This window comes from Drosophila navojoa, chromosome 2, assembly GCF_054131105.1.
Source record: "Drosophila navojoa isolate 15081-1374.11 chromosome 2, UAZ_NAV_1.0, whole genome shotgun sequence".
NCBI classification, from domain to species: Eukaryota; Metazoa; Arthropoda; class Insecta; order Diptera; family Drosophilidae; genus Drosophila; species Drosophila navojoa.
In genome coordinates, this window is record NC_142890.1 from 16,379,547 (window position 1) to 16,396,206 (window position 16,660).

A 16,660-nucleotide genomic window follows, 5' to 3' on the forward strand; every position below is an offset into this window, starting at 1 on the left:
CACTATTAAGCAAATAAACTTATTAGCCAAACCAATTAGAAGTGAAGCGAATTGTTCTTTTTTTTTTTTTTGTTCTTTTTCTTCTGCTGACACGTTTATTTTGGTTAACTTCAATTCGAATTAATTTCATATTTTGGCATTTATTTAATTTACCTATTATATTTAACTTATTTACTATTCCTTTAATGAAATGTTTTTAAAAATGATTTTTATATATTGTATTCGATTTCAAACGCGCGCCAACTTCCCGTCAAACGCATACAACACTGTGCACTACTTTGCCTAGGTGGCAACGCTATAGGCGCCATACGTCACAAACGGTTATCAAATTGGCTCTTACGTCTTTTCTATTTGTCACTTCGCTTAGTTACTTCTTGGAAGCAAAGCGCGGAGCCCATCCACAATGGCAAAAGTCGTAGCGCGTCTAACGGTTAAAACTAGTGCATTTTTAACACAACAACAAAGTGCGACAGTGTATAAATCATGCTTTCGTAATGTCAGCACTGGATTTGCAAATAAATACCATCCGAGGAATAGTACACGACGTCTTCTTGTACTAGTGGGCGGCAGTTTCGTCTCATTAGCGGCACTGACTGCACTTATTCGCCTGCGAAGCGCCGCTAATACTGCAAATGCAATGAGAAAGAAAAGTCTGGTAAATAGTAGCAAAGTTATAAGTGACAAAAAAATCGAGATAGCAGTGCATTTGTATGAGTGTGTCTGCGAATGTGGAAAAGTCAATAAATGACCGTAAAAGACTCGCGCAGTTATTTTTAGCTTGGGGCAGCTTACGTTACGCAGCGCAGCCAGCTGTTGCGTTTGTCATAACGTAACATGAGAACAGCTGTTTTACCGAATAACGTGTGTGTGTGTATGTGTGTGCGTGTTTGTGTGTTTGTTTTGCTCGCAGCATTCGCTGCGCTTTTTAGTTTTGGTTTGCCTAGAGTGCCTTTTGATAAACAAAATCAAAACAGCGGCTGGTATACGTAGAACAAATTAATTTGTGACGATTACTCATTGCGGACTGGCTGCTGACCTTAGACAAAACGTAACAAGCAAACGAAATACAAGTGGTTCACGGCCTTTATTGCTTTTTGGGGGATACCCTTTCCATTGGTTGCTGTTGCGTGCTCAAGTTCATTGAACAACAATAAACGACAACAACAAAAACAAAATACTTGTCTTTCCACCTGTTGACATTGTCAGTTATTTTAGTGTTGCTAAACCGAAAATTTTGTTGACTTGCGTTGCGTGTTTGCTGTCGCTCTGATAAGCACTTTATTGTTGTTCCATTTACTCTATGGTGTGAATAACTAATATTTGAAGTGCTTTGGGTAATTAGCTGTCAAAGCTTGAGCAATGCGTATAGCACTGACTGCTCTGGCGTGAATGTTGTTTCGAGTTTAGCAACGAAATTTCTTAAGAACTCGAACTGATTAATTTGTAATTGATGCAGTAGAGCGGATTAGTAATGCAGCTGGCTTCAAAAGCCCTCAGAATAAATTAGTATTATTCATAATTCTATAATCGGTTAAGCGGGAACTTTTTTCAATTCCATTTTCCGCCCATAAGGGTATGTAGGTTGGAACAGTTTTTACGCTTTTAGCCTCCCATTAAATTAAATCAGATAAGTATAAAAAAAAAAAATGTTTACACAATAATGTTTATTTTTATACATAGACGAATTAAAAATGAAAAGCGAGAAATGAGTGCATTTATCGTCGATTAGATGTCATATTATTAAACAGGTTAACAGTCTGTGCAGTAAAGCTTGGCACAGGAGTTTTCAATGGTCAAATGTTGTCTATGTCTGCTGCTTTGAAGCACTTTCTCTGAGATTGTAACGAAAACAATGTTCGATGCGAGAGGTAATCCATGGCAGGGGTATCAGAGCTTCTATAAATGTAGCTAATGCAATCCTTATCTGTCTATCTAGAAAACAAAAAACTTAAAATAATAAACCCCACTTTAATTGTAGATTGTAGACGTTCCCTGACACACTCGTGAAACCAGATTTCGGGTTGCTTGACAGTTTTAATGTTGTAATTAAAATCAGATTTTATAATCTGTTTTCAAAATGTTGATAAACCAATTATGATTAGATTAGTATGGATATAGGTACGTAAGGTGTGGGCCGGTCTATAGGGTGTCTGCTAGAGTCTTATTCACAACTGAGTTTCTGGACACTTTATTATCCCAATTTACATGCTCATATCTTATTCAATCTAAGTGCTCTTGAATACTTAATTGGCTTTGCATTAATTTCCACAGAAATGCCACACAACCAAAATAAACCAAAAAAAAAGCTTGTTGTTTGCCACACACCTTGAAATCCGACGACAACAACTTATAATAATAATAATAATAATGAAAAGTGCATTTGGTTCAGTTGATAAAGTGTCCAAGTAGCTGAGAACTCCGCCCACGCACCTGCCACCGTGCCCACAGAACGTATGCTGACACAAATGCCAGTTGCCGCGAAATTTATCTATCAATCGATCTGGCTAGTGTGGATTTTGATACACCCACTATAAGGCTGGCTGTCTGGGGCTGGCTGGCAGGCCCAATGCCAGACGCAGGCGTGGCTATGATTCGGGCCGCAGCGTCCCTGACATGTGCCAAGTCCCTGAGCCACGTTATGACAACCACGACGACTGCCTCTCACGATGATGAATGAGTTTTAATTGTTGCCTATAAAATACACACACATATATATAAAGCGCCTGCACAGCGCCTGCGGCTCTCCTGGCTGGCCTCTGGATGATGTCAGCCGCAGTTATGAAGAATTAACACACGATTCAATTGCAACGCGTGGGCGTGCAGTGCTGCTGCGGCTGCTGCTGCACATGTCTAACATTCAAATTGCGCACGGCTCTTTGTCTTATTAAGACCCTATGGCAATGGCTTAGGCAAGGGTATCACAAAGCTCTGCTAGTGTGAATGAGAAGCAGAGAATGACTTTGAGCATAGACTAATCCCCTATGAGTCTTAAAGGTATAAGATCAAGTTTTTCCAATTCGATTTGATTTATTATAATAAAAATTAGATTGAGTTGGAAAGTTAATTAAAGAAAGGTTAAGAAGACCTAAACTACATTATGATCCAAACTCTTCTCATAGCTAAATATATGTATATGTATATATTTCCTTTTACTTATTTTTTGTTTTCCTAGTTGAAGGTTTTTTCTGAACATTTTTCAATTGCTTTCAATCATTTATTGTTCAGTTGAGATTCTACCCACAATTTTCCACAGAAGGATTTGACAAAACAAAACTTTTACATACAAAATATATTGTAGCTTTACTATCCTAACCTCTGTACCTCTGATCAAAGGTTCCTCAATCAAACGGTCAATCCAACAAAGTCTTCCAGCAATTTGGCAAGTCTGTCTCATCAGTTAATTAATCAATCAATGAGCCATCAATGCCGTTGAATAGCACAGCATATTCAGTCTAGAGTGACATATATACACTATGAATAATTTGAATGTCTCTACATGTAGAGTATTTGCTAGCCGCACGCCGATAATTAGATCACTGTGCTTAGTTTTATTTCGGGGCACACATGCCCCAGACAGTCGACTTTTGCATGTGGCCTGAAAATTGAGTCATTTCTTGGGGCGGCACTGCCCAGAGTTTGTGTGTGTGGCATTAAATGTCAGATTTATGGAGCTTAAGCCAATTTATTTTATAACCAAATACATACGTCCGCATGGGCCGACCCCCAAAAAAAATCTGGTGACCAAATCAATTTGGCACTTTATTGGCCCGAGCTGCTTAGCCAATGCTTAACGTGGGAATCCTGTCGAGGCCATCAATATTACACTTTAAAGCCGCATGCAGCAGACTACAAATAAGCCTGGCCATATATATGCACATCATATATCTGATATACTCATAATAACATCGCAGTTCAAGTCGCGTTCAAGCATTAATCAAAACGTCACCAGACGCACGGCCTGATTTCCGATATCGATCGGTTATTTGTCGTCTGCATTTGCCGCCTTTGTGCGCCAGCTAAGGAAATTACTGGCGATCCAATCGGTCGCTGATTTATGCCCATTATATATGTTTATATATCTGTGTGCGTATGCATATCAAATTACCCAACGTTTCATCTTTTGTCGTCTATCAATAAAGCATCGCGATGACACCGATCTGGAGAACGTTAAACTAACCGCACGCGAGCGACGCTTCATTAAGTTCGCTTCCGTGGAGTACGAGAATCAGCTGTACATGACACCACAAGATTTTCTGGAATCTGTCGTCGAGCAGGAGCCCAGGCGTGAGTAAAAATAATACCGAATTATAACTAAATTCTGTTAATAATTGCTGCACTTTCAGCTCGACTCAAGCGACGCGTGCTGAGCGCCGAAGAAGTGGAGAAATACAAGGATTATACGCCAGCTATCAAAAAGGGCTCCTCACATCTCTTTCGCAATCTCAGGGACAAGGGTAAATACATCGAATAATGATTAACTAATTGCAATATTAATCAATTTCTTATTCAGGCATTGTTTCCTACACGGAATACTTGTTTTTGCTCTCCGTTCTTACCAGTAAGTAGTGAACCAAAATCGCGTGAGATATACATATGAATCTTCATTTACTGTTTATATATTCAAGTGCATAAGAGCTTCTCATAGTATATATTTATATGCAACGTATTATTTATGCTTCAACTAAATATTATGTATGCATTACAGAACCCAAGTCCGGCTTTCGCATTGCCTTCAACATGTTCGATACGGACGGCAATCAGCGAGTGGATAAGGCCGAATTTCTAGTCGTAAGTACTACAAATATGCATATATGAAGAGGGGTATATGATCTATGTATGTGTTACATGTAACCAGTATTCGTGAAACTATTTTATTTTTATTTTTATTTGATTTAATCTTAAATATATTTTGATTTTGTACTTTTGCGTTATTTTTCACTTTTATTTTTATATTTTATTTTATTTTTATAATTTTCTTTACTTATTTAAACTGTTATTTTATTATATAATTTATTTTTATTATAATTTTAACAGATTATTGCCATTTTGGCTGGCGCTATCAAGTCCCTTCAAGATGTGGAACCAAAAACTAAAGAAGTTGTAAGATTTATTTGCAATGTTTTAATTATAATTTTATCAATTCGAAATTCTATCTGAATAGCCAGCGTTAGCAAAAGGATTTATCTTAAATTATTATTTACTTTTCGTTTTAATTGAATATCATAATTTTATTTAATAATATAATACAGCTACGGCGCTTATTACCCTTTGATGAGAAAGCAGTCTTGAAAAATTTGCCTAGTTCACGACCCAGGGGTCTTGTAAGTCAACGAGAAATCGACAAAATGCAATAAAATATCTTATGGCTTTGCTTTACAGCAAACAAAACTACGCTCGACGTTGTCAAATATGCGTAAAGCGCATATGTAGAAGCTTTGCATAGTTACGTTAGTTACGCGTTTCTTTTCGTTACGTTATGTTATGTTATTTGAGGCTATGTTATTTGCAAAGCTGTACAATTGCTTTTTTACTGCCAAACCCTATCCTATTCCAGTGTTATCAATAATGTATGCCTTTAAATTTGATTACGTTATGCATTTACGTTACGTTTCGTTCTGTTTCTTACGTTTTTACAAAACTCCACCCCCAATGCCACCAAAAACCTTACTAAACCTAAACCTAACTGTTCTTCTCTCCAAATCTAACTACCCCATAAACCCCTCCACTTGAACGATTTGTATATAACCGAAAAATCCCAGATGGAGCGCATATTTAGCGGCGCATGGAAAGAAAAACACGGCGAGCAGACGCTAGATGATTACGATTCCGATTCCAATGAAAAAGAAGAAACTGCGATCGAGGTAAGGTTGAGCATGCGCTAGTTAACTGCTGTGTGACTAAACAGAATAAAGAGTGAGCGATCCAATTACTATAAATATGTATAAATTTACAGCGGGATTATGTGGATGATGTTGAAGGACTACAGCGACGTCATATGGTGCCCACCACTCTGCAGCTGCATCTGTTTGGCAAGCGCGGCACCGGAGTCATCACCTACGATCATTTCTATCGCTTCATGGACAATCTGCAGACCGAGGTGCTGGAACTGGAGTTCAATGAGTTCTCCAAGGGTCAAAGCTTCATAACGGAGCTAGATTTCGCCAAGATCTTGCTCCGCTACACCTATCTGGCCACGGACGAGTACGATGTGTTTTTGGAGCGTTTGCTACAGCGCGTCAAGGATGAAAAGGGCATTTCCTTCAATGATTTTCGAGACTTTTGCCATTTTCTGAACAATCTCGATGATTTTACAATCGCCATGCGTATGTACACACTGGCCGATCGCTCCATATCCAAAGGTAAGTCAAGCGACTGATTGATTTAACTTTAATTATTATTATTAATTTATTTTTCACAGATGAATTTGCACGCGCTGCAAAAATCTGTACGGGATATAGCCTCAGCGAGCACTTGATTGATACGGTCTTTGCCATATTCGATGCGGACGGCGATGGCCTGCTGCACTATAAGGAGTTCATAGCCATCATGAAGGATCGCTTGCATCGCGGCTTCAGAGTAAGTGGTCGTTTCTTTGATTACAATGAGGCACTGGATGCATACGACGATCCCGAGTATCCCATGTTCCAAGCCTGGCGCCACAGTCTCTGTCGCCAATTGGACTACTACATTGACAGCGATGCGCTGTGGCACTAATCTAAAACAGCTTTTGTTCTCGTTATCGCTTACGTATGTGTGTGTGTGTGTGTGTGTGTGTGCGTGTGCGTGTGTGTCTGTCTCTCACATTTGTTCGTGTGCTTAATTCGATTTAGATTATTTGTGCTTAAGCTTGAATGTTACTTATTTATCACTGTTTAGTTAATATTTTAATTTGCATTGTCACCAATTGTTAAACGACTCAATTGGATTGAAGATTTATTTTATTTTTAAGATCTTGATTGGCCACAAACATTAAAATTTACCAATAAACAATAAATTCGATTTTTATTTAATGTTAATTTTAAGAATACTTTATGTACTTTATTTAATATTAATCATTCTTGAATGTTAGGGTAATCCCTGCAATTAATTAAGCTGTTTCACAAAATACTGTCTCTCAGTTTAATTTATGCAGGAATACCCCGATTAATTTCTGTTTGTTTTTTCTCACACCTTCCATTCATTTGTTGTTGTTGATCGCATTCATTTGTTAATTTATCATTTGTCGTTGTTGTTGTTGTTGTTCTTGTTACTCATCAGCTAATCAAATATTTTTGTTATGCCAAAGAGTTTATGATTGTTGACAAACCTGACTCACATGCCCAAGCGTACAGCTGAAACCCAGGTCTAAAGTTCCAATTTAGTCATAGTGTGGCAAATACACTCGTGCTTTTTGTTATTTCCTAGCAAGAGGCTGATATGATTGAGATGCGGTGTAACGAACAAAAAGATAAAAACGTTGGCCACGCAAAGGTTGGTTCACGATGGTATGGAACCCCCCACTTTCTTTTTCGACTCTGCGTCTCACCCACTTGTCGTATCTCCCACTTTTGCGCACTATTACTATTTTTTGATTACACCCAAAAACTTTCCCCTATGAAACTAATCAAGAAACTATTGCCTTACAGTCGACGGCCAAGTCGGAGGGTTGGGATGCATTCAAACACTGTTTGCAACATGAAATGATATCCCTCAAGAAGCCCTCCTATTAGATGTGGCTAAAAACCGGAAATACTCGGTTGATCTGAAGAAGCTTTTACTACGCCAAAGTGAAACAAAAACAAAAAACAATGATGTATAACCAAATTCTAGTTACAAATTATTTTCTTCTAAAGAAACAAAATCGAAATCTCTTGTTTTAGCTAAAAGTACATAGAAATATTATTTATGATTGTTAAATTTATGAAAAGTAACTTATTTATCAATAAAAATGTTACACTTTGTTAGATGACTTCAAATTTATACATGTATATAATTTGCAGCTGTTGAGGTGCACCTCCAATTAAAGCCAAACAGCGCCGGGTATTGTTATGTAATAAATAAATCAAATTAAACTATATTTACGTGCGCATTGTAATATAATAACTAAGAATCCTTAAATTTGAATCGAAATCCCAGGGGAATTGAAACAGTAGACAGATTCGAAAAATTTGCTGACTAAAATTTATCATTTATAGGCGACTCCTCTAAGTCATTATCAATTCAATTGAAACGGAATTTAAAAAATTTGATTTTTCAACCAGTTTATTAAGATGGTTCAACCCTTATCAAAACCTCAGAGAAGCATATAACACAAGTTTTTTTTTCATACAGTTAATTCATTTTTATTAAATTTATCAAAATGCAAATAAGGCTGTTATAAGAGTACATAGAAAAGTGCATAGGAAAAAATCGTGTTTTACTATTATGAAATGTTTAATACTAAGTGCATTTTTTTTTTAAATAAAAATATCTTAGTTATAAGTTATCAGATTCTGAGAAAATTCTTCCATTCTCAATCTTTTGCTTGTTTGTTTTGAGTCTCTTATTACTCTTTCATAGAGGCATGTAAAACTTGCACTATTTTCTATTTAAATTTGCACCTGGGCATTAGAACATAACTACATAAAATTATCACAGTTAAATTGCGTGCATTCGATAAACACACTCTTCATATCGTTTCTCTTCCATAGACTTATCGTACACTCTTCGAATATATATATATATATATTTATATATAAAATAAATTTAGCTTTTATCTTTCGTATGAATTTTTGAATCAGTACGGTTTTCATTGAATTGGCTATAAAAAAAAAAAAATCTAAAATGAAATCGGGAAATTGTTTTGGAATAGTCGCATTGCACAATTAAATAATAATAATTATTACTAATTATAATAAAATCAATATTACTAAATATAATAAAAGTTTAACTAGTCAAGTGCTTTGTTTTAATTCTAATCCGTCGTAGTCGACGGCAGTGTCCAGCTAACAAACTTTTCCTTCTCCTGCTCCTTGGTCCCCGCTGCATAATTTCTATTACTTGCCTTGGAACGTCTAAACTTGAAATTGGCGTAAACATCGCGCTTGCCAACATCTGCGTCGAGTGTCTGCGCATCCGGCTCCAGATTGCGTTGCAGTCCCACACCGGCCATCACCTCCTCATTTGGCATTTTACGAAAGTTGTAAGCACCCTTGCGTTGCTTTATCTGCTGCGCGTTTAGAGATGATTGTGGCGCGGGCGGCGTTTTCTTAGGACTTCCTACTTTGGGCAGCGGCTTGGGATCACGCATTAGCATGGGAAACATTGCATCATCGGCATCAAAGTACCAGGGACGCGAAAAGTGGTAACCGACGCTGTAGTAGGGCTTAAAGATGGGCTCGTTCGAGCAAATACTGAATGCATGATAAGCATGCGAGATGAGCTGCGGAAAGCGTTCCACCCAGTAGTTAGTGAACTCGTGTGGTATACAGCCGAGCAACTCCTGTGCTTCGAGCGTCAGCTCGTGGTAGTGATGTTTTTTATTACGCAGAGCGCGCAATAAGTCTCGCACACTGGCGCCCATGTATCCTCGATATTTTCTCAAATCATCTGTAATCAATGGATCCAAATGCAAGTTCCAATCGTCGAGAACAACAATACGCCCATTCTTCTCCAACGATTTGAGTGGCTCGGTATGAAATTGAAGCTTCTCCACACGATCGCTAACATCCTGCAGAAAGCTGAGCATCTTCGGCTCATCCCAGAAGAGTGGATGATTGCCAATGCAGCGCGCCGGCGGTCGCGCCTGTGGATCCTTATGTATCATATCTGATATAAGCTGTTCCGCCAGTACCTATGCAAAGTATTTCCATATGAGTATGTCTCTGAGTTGATACTAGTCGTGACTTACAATTTTGCTATGCTCAGCGTCGTCTTCAGCGCGCAGCTTGGACAAGTTATATTCGTGCGACAGTATATTTGCCTGACGCTTGAGAGTGTCGCCAAAGGCATGATGCCCACCGGTCAACACATAGTAGTATACGCAGCCCAGCGAGAAAATGTCCACCGCCGTGGTCTGCAAGCAGTAGGATGCATCAGAATTCATATGAAATCTATGTGTGCAATAGGACTTACGGTTCGCTGAGCACGCATCATCTCTGGGGCTATCCAGCCATCGGTGCCCGTAACGCCTGAGCGACGCGAAAAGCTGGTGCGTCCAAAGTTGAGTTTCTTGCATAGTCCAAAGTCCGATATCATAACGCGCACTTTGCCCTTAGGGTCGGGCAGCGACAGCAGTACATTCTGTGGTTTTATATCGCGATGAACTGGAAAGGAAATGAAAAACATGTAAATAACGAATAATATAATATCGAAATATCAATGCAACTAACCTATATCTAGTGAATGTAGATGACTCAGTCCAGCAGCTGCCTGAACGAGAACCTGCCAAATATCAATATGCTGGCGGAGTTCCATTGCACGATCGCCCTCGGTATAATCCTGCAGGGTGGCGTTGCACAGCTCCACGGCTATATACCGAAACTGACGATCCTGTTCTGTGCAAAAGTAACGGACCACATTCTCGTGCGCATCCGATTCGCGTAGCAAGGCCACCTCGCGATCAGCAAAAGTGAAGCACTCCGGGAGCAAACGCTTCACAGCTACGAAACGCTCCTCAAAGCTGCCCTTGAAGACAAAGGTACCTTCGCAACCTTTGCCCAAGACTTCATTGGAATTGAAGCTAATCTTGCCGACACGCACATATCCATTGCCCAGATCAAGTAGATCCTGAGTACTGATGTTGCTGCCGTTGCTTCCAGTGCTGCCATTGTTGCTGTTATTTCCAGCCTGCTGGGCCATTGTCTTGGATCCATTCTCGCTCTGCTTCTGCAGCTCCCGCATGGTGCTGCACGTGTACCAGAAGAGCGCAACCATGCCTAGGACAATTACAATTAGTATTTGGTGCACCTTGCCACTGGGATGATCCATAAACCATTCGTTAATAAACGCCTGCACCTTGTTGCTGTTGGCCAAAATTATGGTCTTGGTACGATTGATGGTGTTCGAGCGCGCCGAATCCATGCTAATCTCAACCAAATTCGGATCTGTTTGCACTCCAATATCCGCAGCATTCTTTTCATTGTTGGCCAGCAGGCCATAGCCATCGTTATAGTTATGTATGGTGGCCAAACTGTGCACATCTTTGCTAGCCGAAGGAGTTGGGGATAAGTGCAAATTGCCTTGGTTCACCTCATTGGGCATGTTGTAGTGGCCCAGCATAATGCCCGGATTTTCTTGCAGCACATCATTGATGTAAACGGTGCGTGGATCATTCCCCTGTTTATTGTTTAACTCCACAGCTGGTCCATCGAGCAATTTTATGGGCGGCGTCGCAGAAATGCGTGGCGTATTCTTATTTACCAACGACGGCAGAGCATAGAGGCCACGCTGATGCTCGCCAACGTACAAAGATTGACTGCGAATGAGATGGAGCGTAAGTATATTGGACAAATCAATTGTATATAAAAGTGACAATGCTTACAATAGTTTAACTGTGTTTACATTTCCCGTCTTCGACTCCTCCAGAATGGCGTCATAAGCCTCATCGGAAACTGTCGTAAAGGGCACACTAAGCAGCCCATCGGGGCCCAGCAGAAAGGCAGCTACAACGGGACTCTTCAGATCACGTTGCCATAAAAATTTACCCTGCTTCCGATCGAGGGTAACAATTTGCCCATTGCTGGTGGTAGTCAAGTGAATATACTCTATAAATAAACGAAATTTTATTAAATTAAAAAATGTACCAATATTAAATAGTACGAATATTTACCATATTCTTTGGTCAGCTCTGGTGGCGCGCTGAGCGCATTGTAGTCATAAAAGGTAATGTTCCAGGGCTTGGCATTCTTATCCTTGGCCTGGCTGTCGTACATCATGACGGTGTACTGTGTGCGCCCCAGGTAAATGGCGCGCGATGTGGCCCAGCCAATCTGCTCGGCGTCATTGCCATCCATTTGAGGGTCGCCGAAGCCCATCACCTTCTCGCGCCTTCCCGTCTTCGGATCGACCATGTACCAGGTGTCGCTCTTCTTGCCCGAGTACAGAATGCCATCGGATGAGCGACACGGTGCATTGGCCACCAACTGCGGTATAGTATAGGGCAGCTTCTTCAGACTGCCCATTTGTCCAAGCTGATAGATGCTGCCATCTCTAGGATCAGGCAGATAATGCGGGACCTGAACATTTTGCTGAGGTTCCGCTACGATAGGTGGATCTGAAACAGATAATACATATTTATTTATTCAAGTTATTTAATCATATAAATAAAGCAGCGAAAGAGTTGAAGTCAATTTAAACATTCGTATCATATCTCTTTTATTGATATAAGAAATGACAAAACACTTGAGCACATATTTGCTATGGCTAGGGCATGTGGCTTCATCTTTATCTCTGCATATACATATATTTATATATATGTATATATAGCATCATGAAATATTTTAAGATAATTCGGAGTTGCAATCATAAGGAAAGTAGAGCATTTTTAAAGAAAGGTGTAAGAGGGTTTTCGATTGCCTAAACGGAAATCTACCAACTTAAGCAATTAAAAAAGTAACTGTTATGCGTATGTCAAAGTGTGAGTTATTGGCCGTGACAAAAGCAAATCTAATATCATTTGTCAAACTGTGTATGTGGAAGCCTCTAACGCCCTGCAATCATCGAGAATGTGTTATTACAGTATACTATGGCACAATTGTTTTAGTTCGTCGAATTTTTAGTGGACTTGTAGCGGGTGGTCGGCAACAAGCGAGCGTTTGGCTTTATCAACACTCGGCAGTGCGCGCGTTTCTCGTGCTGAGCCTTATCACCAAAATAACCCACAACAGACCGATGATAATTAATGAAAATACATTGTTGAGAGGTAGAGTGGGAGGAGAGAAATGCGAGAAAGAATGGAGAGAGTGAGAGAGAGAGAGAGAGAGAGAGAGAGAGGAGGAAGGTGTACCATTTAGGGACAGCTTTATTCAGTGGCAACCATTTCTCCTCGCCAGGTCATTTAACTCGGCTCGCCGGGCACTCTAATTAGCAACTAGATTCTAAACGAAAATACCTCTCCGCTTAGAGCATGTGATGAGGTAATAGTCAGAAGTCATATCTAGAGCAATCAATCAACAAAAATAATATTTATAAATATACTGCAAGCTCTATTGAATGAACACCTGTAGTCCTGGTCCTCTCCCCTACACCATGCTTCACTATATACGCTATGGCACTTGGGGCATTTGCTATGGCTGACTGATTATAATAATGCAAGACTAATCTGTCTGTAGCGTTTGTAAACTCTTTACATATCATGTTTATAATGTATGCAGTTCCATTTATAATCAACCATTCAATAATTAATATACTGGAACTTGCTTGCTAGCAAAATCGAGCTCTGATGCTCTGATGCCACATGTGTTTATTTTTCCACAAAAGCAGTAAAAATTCTAGGAAATTTAAAGAAATTGAAAAATACCGCGTTAAATTCTCAATTTGTAATACATAGTATAGAGTAATACTATATTTAGTTTAGATGTATAGATGTACATATATACCTACATATGTTGCTTTAGTCTGCTAAATACATATTTTTATAGACTTATCGCAAAAAGCCATCTTTCTGGGGGCGTATCTTTTTCAGCTGTACACCGGATGATGATTGTGGAGTAAATAATAAATAATTGTTAGGATTTGGCAAGATAACAAACGGACGCGACAGTTGGCTCTACAACAAATTTGATAATGCAAATTCTGTCACGCAATCAGTATAGAAACAAGAAATATTAAATGACTATTTATAGTTTAGCGAGCGCCAAGCAAAAAAAAAAAAAATAAATAAATAAAGATATGTATTTTTCCGTTGTCAAATAAATAAACAACCAGCCATGAGACTGCGTTGAGCTAATGTTAAGAACCAATCTTTATGTGCACGTTGTTTAGTCAGATATTGGAAACAACAAATTTACAAACATCATTTACAATATGTATGCATTACTGCCAGACTAAATATTATGTATTAAGCACTTTTAATATACTCTAAGTCACCTGGATGCAAGCACTAAATACTAGGTAAAAAGTAGAAATTTGGAAATGTTTTTGATAACAAACGACAATCGCGAAGCGTCGGCAGTTGAATTAAAAGAACTACAAACACATACATACACATCTCTAATTTGTGAGCGTGGCTCGTCTAGATTACGCATGTACCCACATACACAGGCCCGCCCATACAGACGCATGTTCAAGACTGCATACATATGTACATCGTGTGCTCCGTTATCAGTTGAAAACAATAATACAACACAATATAACGGCGCATTGCGAGAGCAAAAGTGTAATTAGAGTAAAGCAACACCAACGTCGCCGGTTGTTACTGCTCTGGCATATAATATGTTTTCAATCTAAACATTGAAACGCACACATGTGCATATGTACATATGTATGTATATCATCTGTTGTTTTTGCACAATGAGCTCATCGAAGAGTAATTCACTTTTCTTTATGCTGCACTTTCCGCAACTATGGCGAAATGCCTTAAAATGCAACAGATTTTCTTTATTTTTACTACATTTGGGGTCGTGGCGAGGCCGGTGAGCAGGTTGTGGAGAGTGGGAGAGTTGCCATATGCCTAATGTCTCACACACATTCGTAACGCGAAAGAGAGTGACAGACGATGTAAAATGAGGTTACTTTTTACGATTGCATTGCAAACACAACTATAATTTTGAAACGGTAAAGGTCTCCTGCGTGTTTGTGTGCGTGAGTGTGTCACTTAATTATACTTATACATATGCCTGTGCGTGTAATTACCATCTGCTATTGTCCACCGTATTTCACTGGTTATCGGATCGATTGCTGTTAGCCCGCCACCCAGCGTGGAGAATACCATCAATGCCTCCTCGTCGCGGGCAAGGTCTGTGCAATCCTACAGTAGGAAAACGGAACACCATTTCATTAATTGTCATCAACTATTTATTTGATTAGCCGCACTACAAAGCCCGCATTATGCTTATTGCCTCCTCTTACCGTTTTTTCTTCGGCACTGCTCACAACTTCTGCTGAGTCGGCGTTTGTACCTGTCGATTGTTTTGCTGCTGATGCAATAACGCTGCTCAACAGCAAAATAAACGTGCAACAAACGAAGTATTTCATTGTGCAAAATCTATATGGCATCGACTTTATTATTCTTTTTGTTGATAGCATCGCAAGAGCGATAAAGCGAAACAATATCATATATATTTAGCGTTTAATAACTAATGCAGTCGCAATCACTTGCAGTTCGTTGAATGTATCATATTTTCACAAATTATTTTTCTTTTCCTTAATTTGACACTCCACACACACAATTGCATTGGTTTACATTTACTGCGTATTTCTTTCATTCGTCATTGTTGCGTAGAGTTGTACTGTTCGCGAGCATATGAATAGGAAAATCGCTTAGCAAACTCAATTGAACTGGGTCTCACTGGCTACCACCAACAGATCAAAAGAACTTTCATACTGGTTCATTGAACTGGTTCGGCAATTCAAAAATCATTTAGATTATCACTTTTTTGAGGATAATAATTGAGTTTTCTTCACATATTCATATTAAATAAGCAGAGATGCAACACATACGATTAAGCGCGTCAACTGTGCATAAGAAGTTTTGCATGGAACTAGTTAAATTAAAAATACCGAAAATGCTAAATATACTAAATACCACTTCAGTGCTCACTACAACAGCTGTTTTGTTTATTGTTGCACAATGCGACAACCGGTAGTCAGCTCATGGAATTTATTCGTTAGACGGTTCCTACAAACAAATAATGCAGTGCAATTTGCCAAACAACAGCCCAACAACCTTAAGGGTAAAAGCAAAAGCTCCCAGGATTGGCTAACACGGCAGCTAGCCGACCCATATGTGGAAAAGGCGCGCATGTTAAATTTCCGATGTCGCAGCGCTTTCAAGCTTCTTGAAATGGATGATAAATACAAGATTCTTAAACCTGGCGATGTAGTGTTGGACTGTGGAGCCGCACCAGGTAGTTGGACACAAGTAGCTGCCGAGCGAACCAATGCAAATGGCAAAATGGACCGTATGCCGAGAGGTGCTGTATATAGCATAGATCTTCTTCATTTTCACGCTGTGCCAGGAGCGACTATATTTGGAGGAATGGATTTTACTAACCCTCTCGCTCAACAACGCCTACGAGAGTCGCTAGCTGGTCGCCCAGTAAATTGCGTTCTCTCGGACATGGCACCCAATGCAACGGGAGTGCGTATGCTTGACCAAGAGAGTATTACAAATCTGTGCTACGAAGTACTCAAGTTTGCCCTCGCAATGTCAGCACCGCAAGCAAATTTAGTTGTAAAAATCTGGGACAATGGCGATGTACCGAAACTGGAACGAGATATTTTGTGCTATTATGAAAAAGTTAAAAGGGTCAAACCACGCGCTAGTCGTGGCGACTCTGCGGAGCATTTCTTATTGGCACGCGGATTTAAAGGTCTAGCAGCAACAGCTACATAGTCATATTTAGTTTTAATAGTCTTATGCAATTGTAAAAATAAGATAAACTAAAATTGTTGCATATTTTTTGAATAGTTGAAAATATATTCATCTTTATAAGGAACCGTGTTTATTATTGATCGATGATAATTTAACTTGTGGTCACGC

The 16,660-nt window shown here is 39.4% G+C and overlaps 3 protein-coding genes and 1 long non-coding RNA gene across 8 annotated transcripts; 3 read left to right on the top strand and 1 right to left on the bottom strand.

Moving 5' to 3' along the window:
• The first annotated feature begins 329 nt into the window (after positions 1-329).
• MICU3 (Mitochondrial calcium uptake 3) lies at positions 330-8,710 on the top strand. Of its 5 annotated transcripts, XM_089256062.1 has the most exons (12): positions 330-655; positions 4,140-4,284; positions 4,344-4,454; positions 4,511-4,558; positions 4,706-4,788; positions 5,035-5,100; positions 5,250-5,321; positions 5,760-5,861; positions 5,954-6,359; positions 6,419-6,576; positions 7,405-7,470; positions 7,626-8,710. In XM_089256062.1, the coding sequence occupies exons 1-12, from the start codon at positions 404-406 to the stop codon at positions 7,707-7,709; spliced, it is 1,593 nt and encodes a 530-aa protein (XP_089112188.1). In that variant the 5' UTR covers positions 330-403; the 3' UTR covers positions 7,710-8,710. The 5 variants fall into 5 exon arrangements, with proteins under 5 accessions (XP_089112188.1, XP_017965462.1, XP_017965471.1 ...); XM_018109982.3 differs by lacking the exon at positions 7,405-7,470 and having other exon boundaries at positions 331-655; XM_018109973.3 differs by lacking the exons at positions 7,405-7,470; positions 7,626-8,710 and having other exon boundaries at positions 6,419-6,994.
• On the bottom strand, positions 8,394-15,439 carry Ire1 (serine/threonine-protein kinase/endoribonuclease Ire1). Its single transcript, XM_018109962.3, has 8 exons — positions 15,028-15,439; positions 14,812-14,926; positions 11,789-12,232; positions 11,501-11,723; positions 10,350-11,434; positions 10,093-10,283; positions 9,869-10,033; positions 8,394-9,811 (listed from the first exon to the last, which is right to left on the bottom strand). Exons 1-8 carry the CDS (start codon positions 15,232-15,234, stop codon positions 8,933-8,935), a joined length of 3,309 nt encoding a protein of 1,102 aa, XP_017965451.1. The 5' UTR covers positions 15,235-15,439; the 3' UTR covers positions 8,394-8,932.
• On the top strand, positions 12,938-13,825 carry LOC149092193 (uncharacterized). The gene is made up of 3 exons (XR_016197644.1): positions 12,938-13,094; positions 13,162-13,536; positions 13,599-13,825. It is a non-coding gene; the product is annotated as an uncharacterized LOC149092193 (long non-coding RNA).
• Positions 15,440-15,700: 261 nt separating the features above from the next.
• Mrm2 (Mitochondrial rRNA methyltransferase 2) lies at positions 15,701-16,571 on the top strand. Its single transcript, XM_018110058.3, has one exon. The coding sequence runs from the start codon at positions 15,749-15,751 to the stop codon at positions 16,511-16,513; it is 765 nt and encodes a 254-aa protein (XP_017965547.1). The 5' UTR covers positions 15,701-15,748; the 3' UTR covers positions 16,514-16,571.
• Positions 16,572-16,660: the final 89 nt, after the last annotated feature.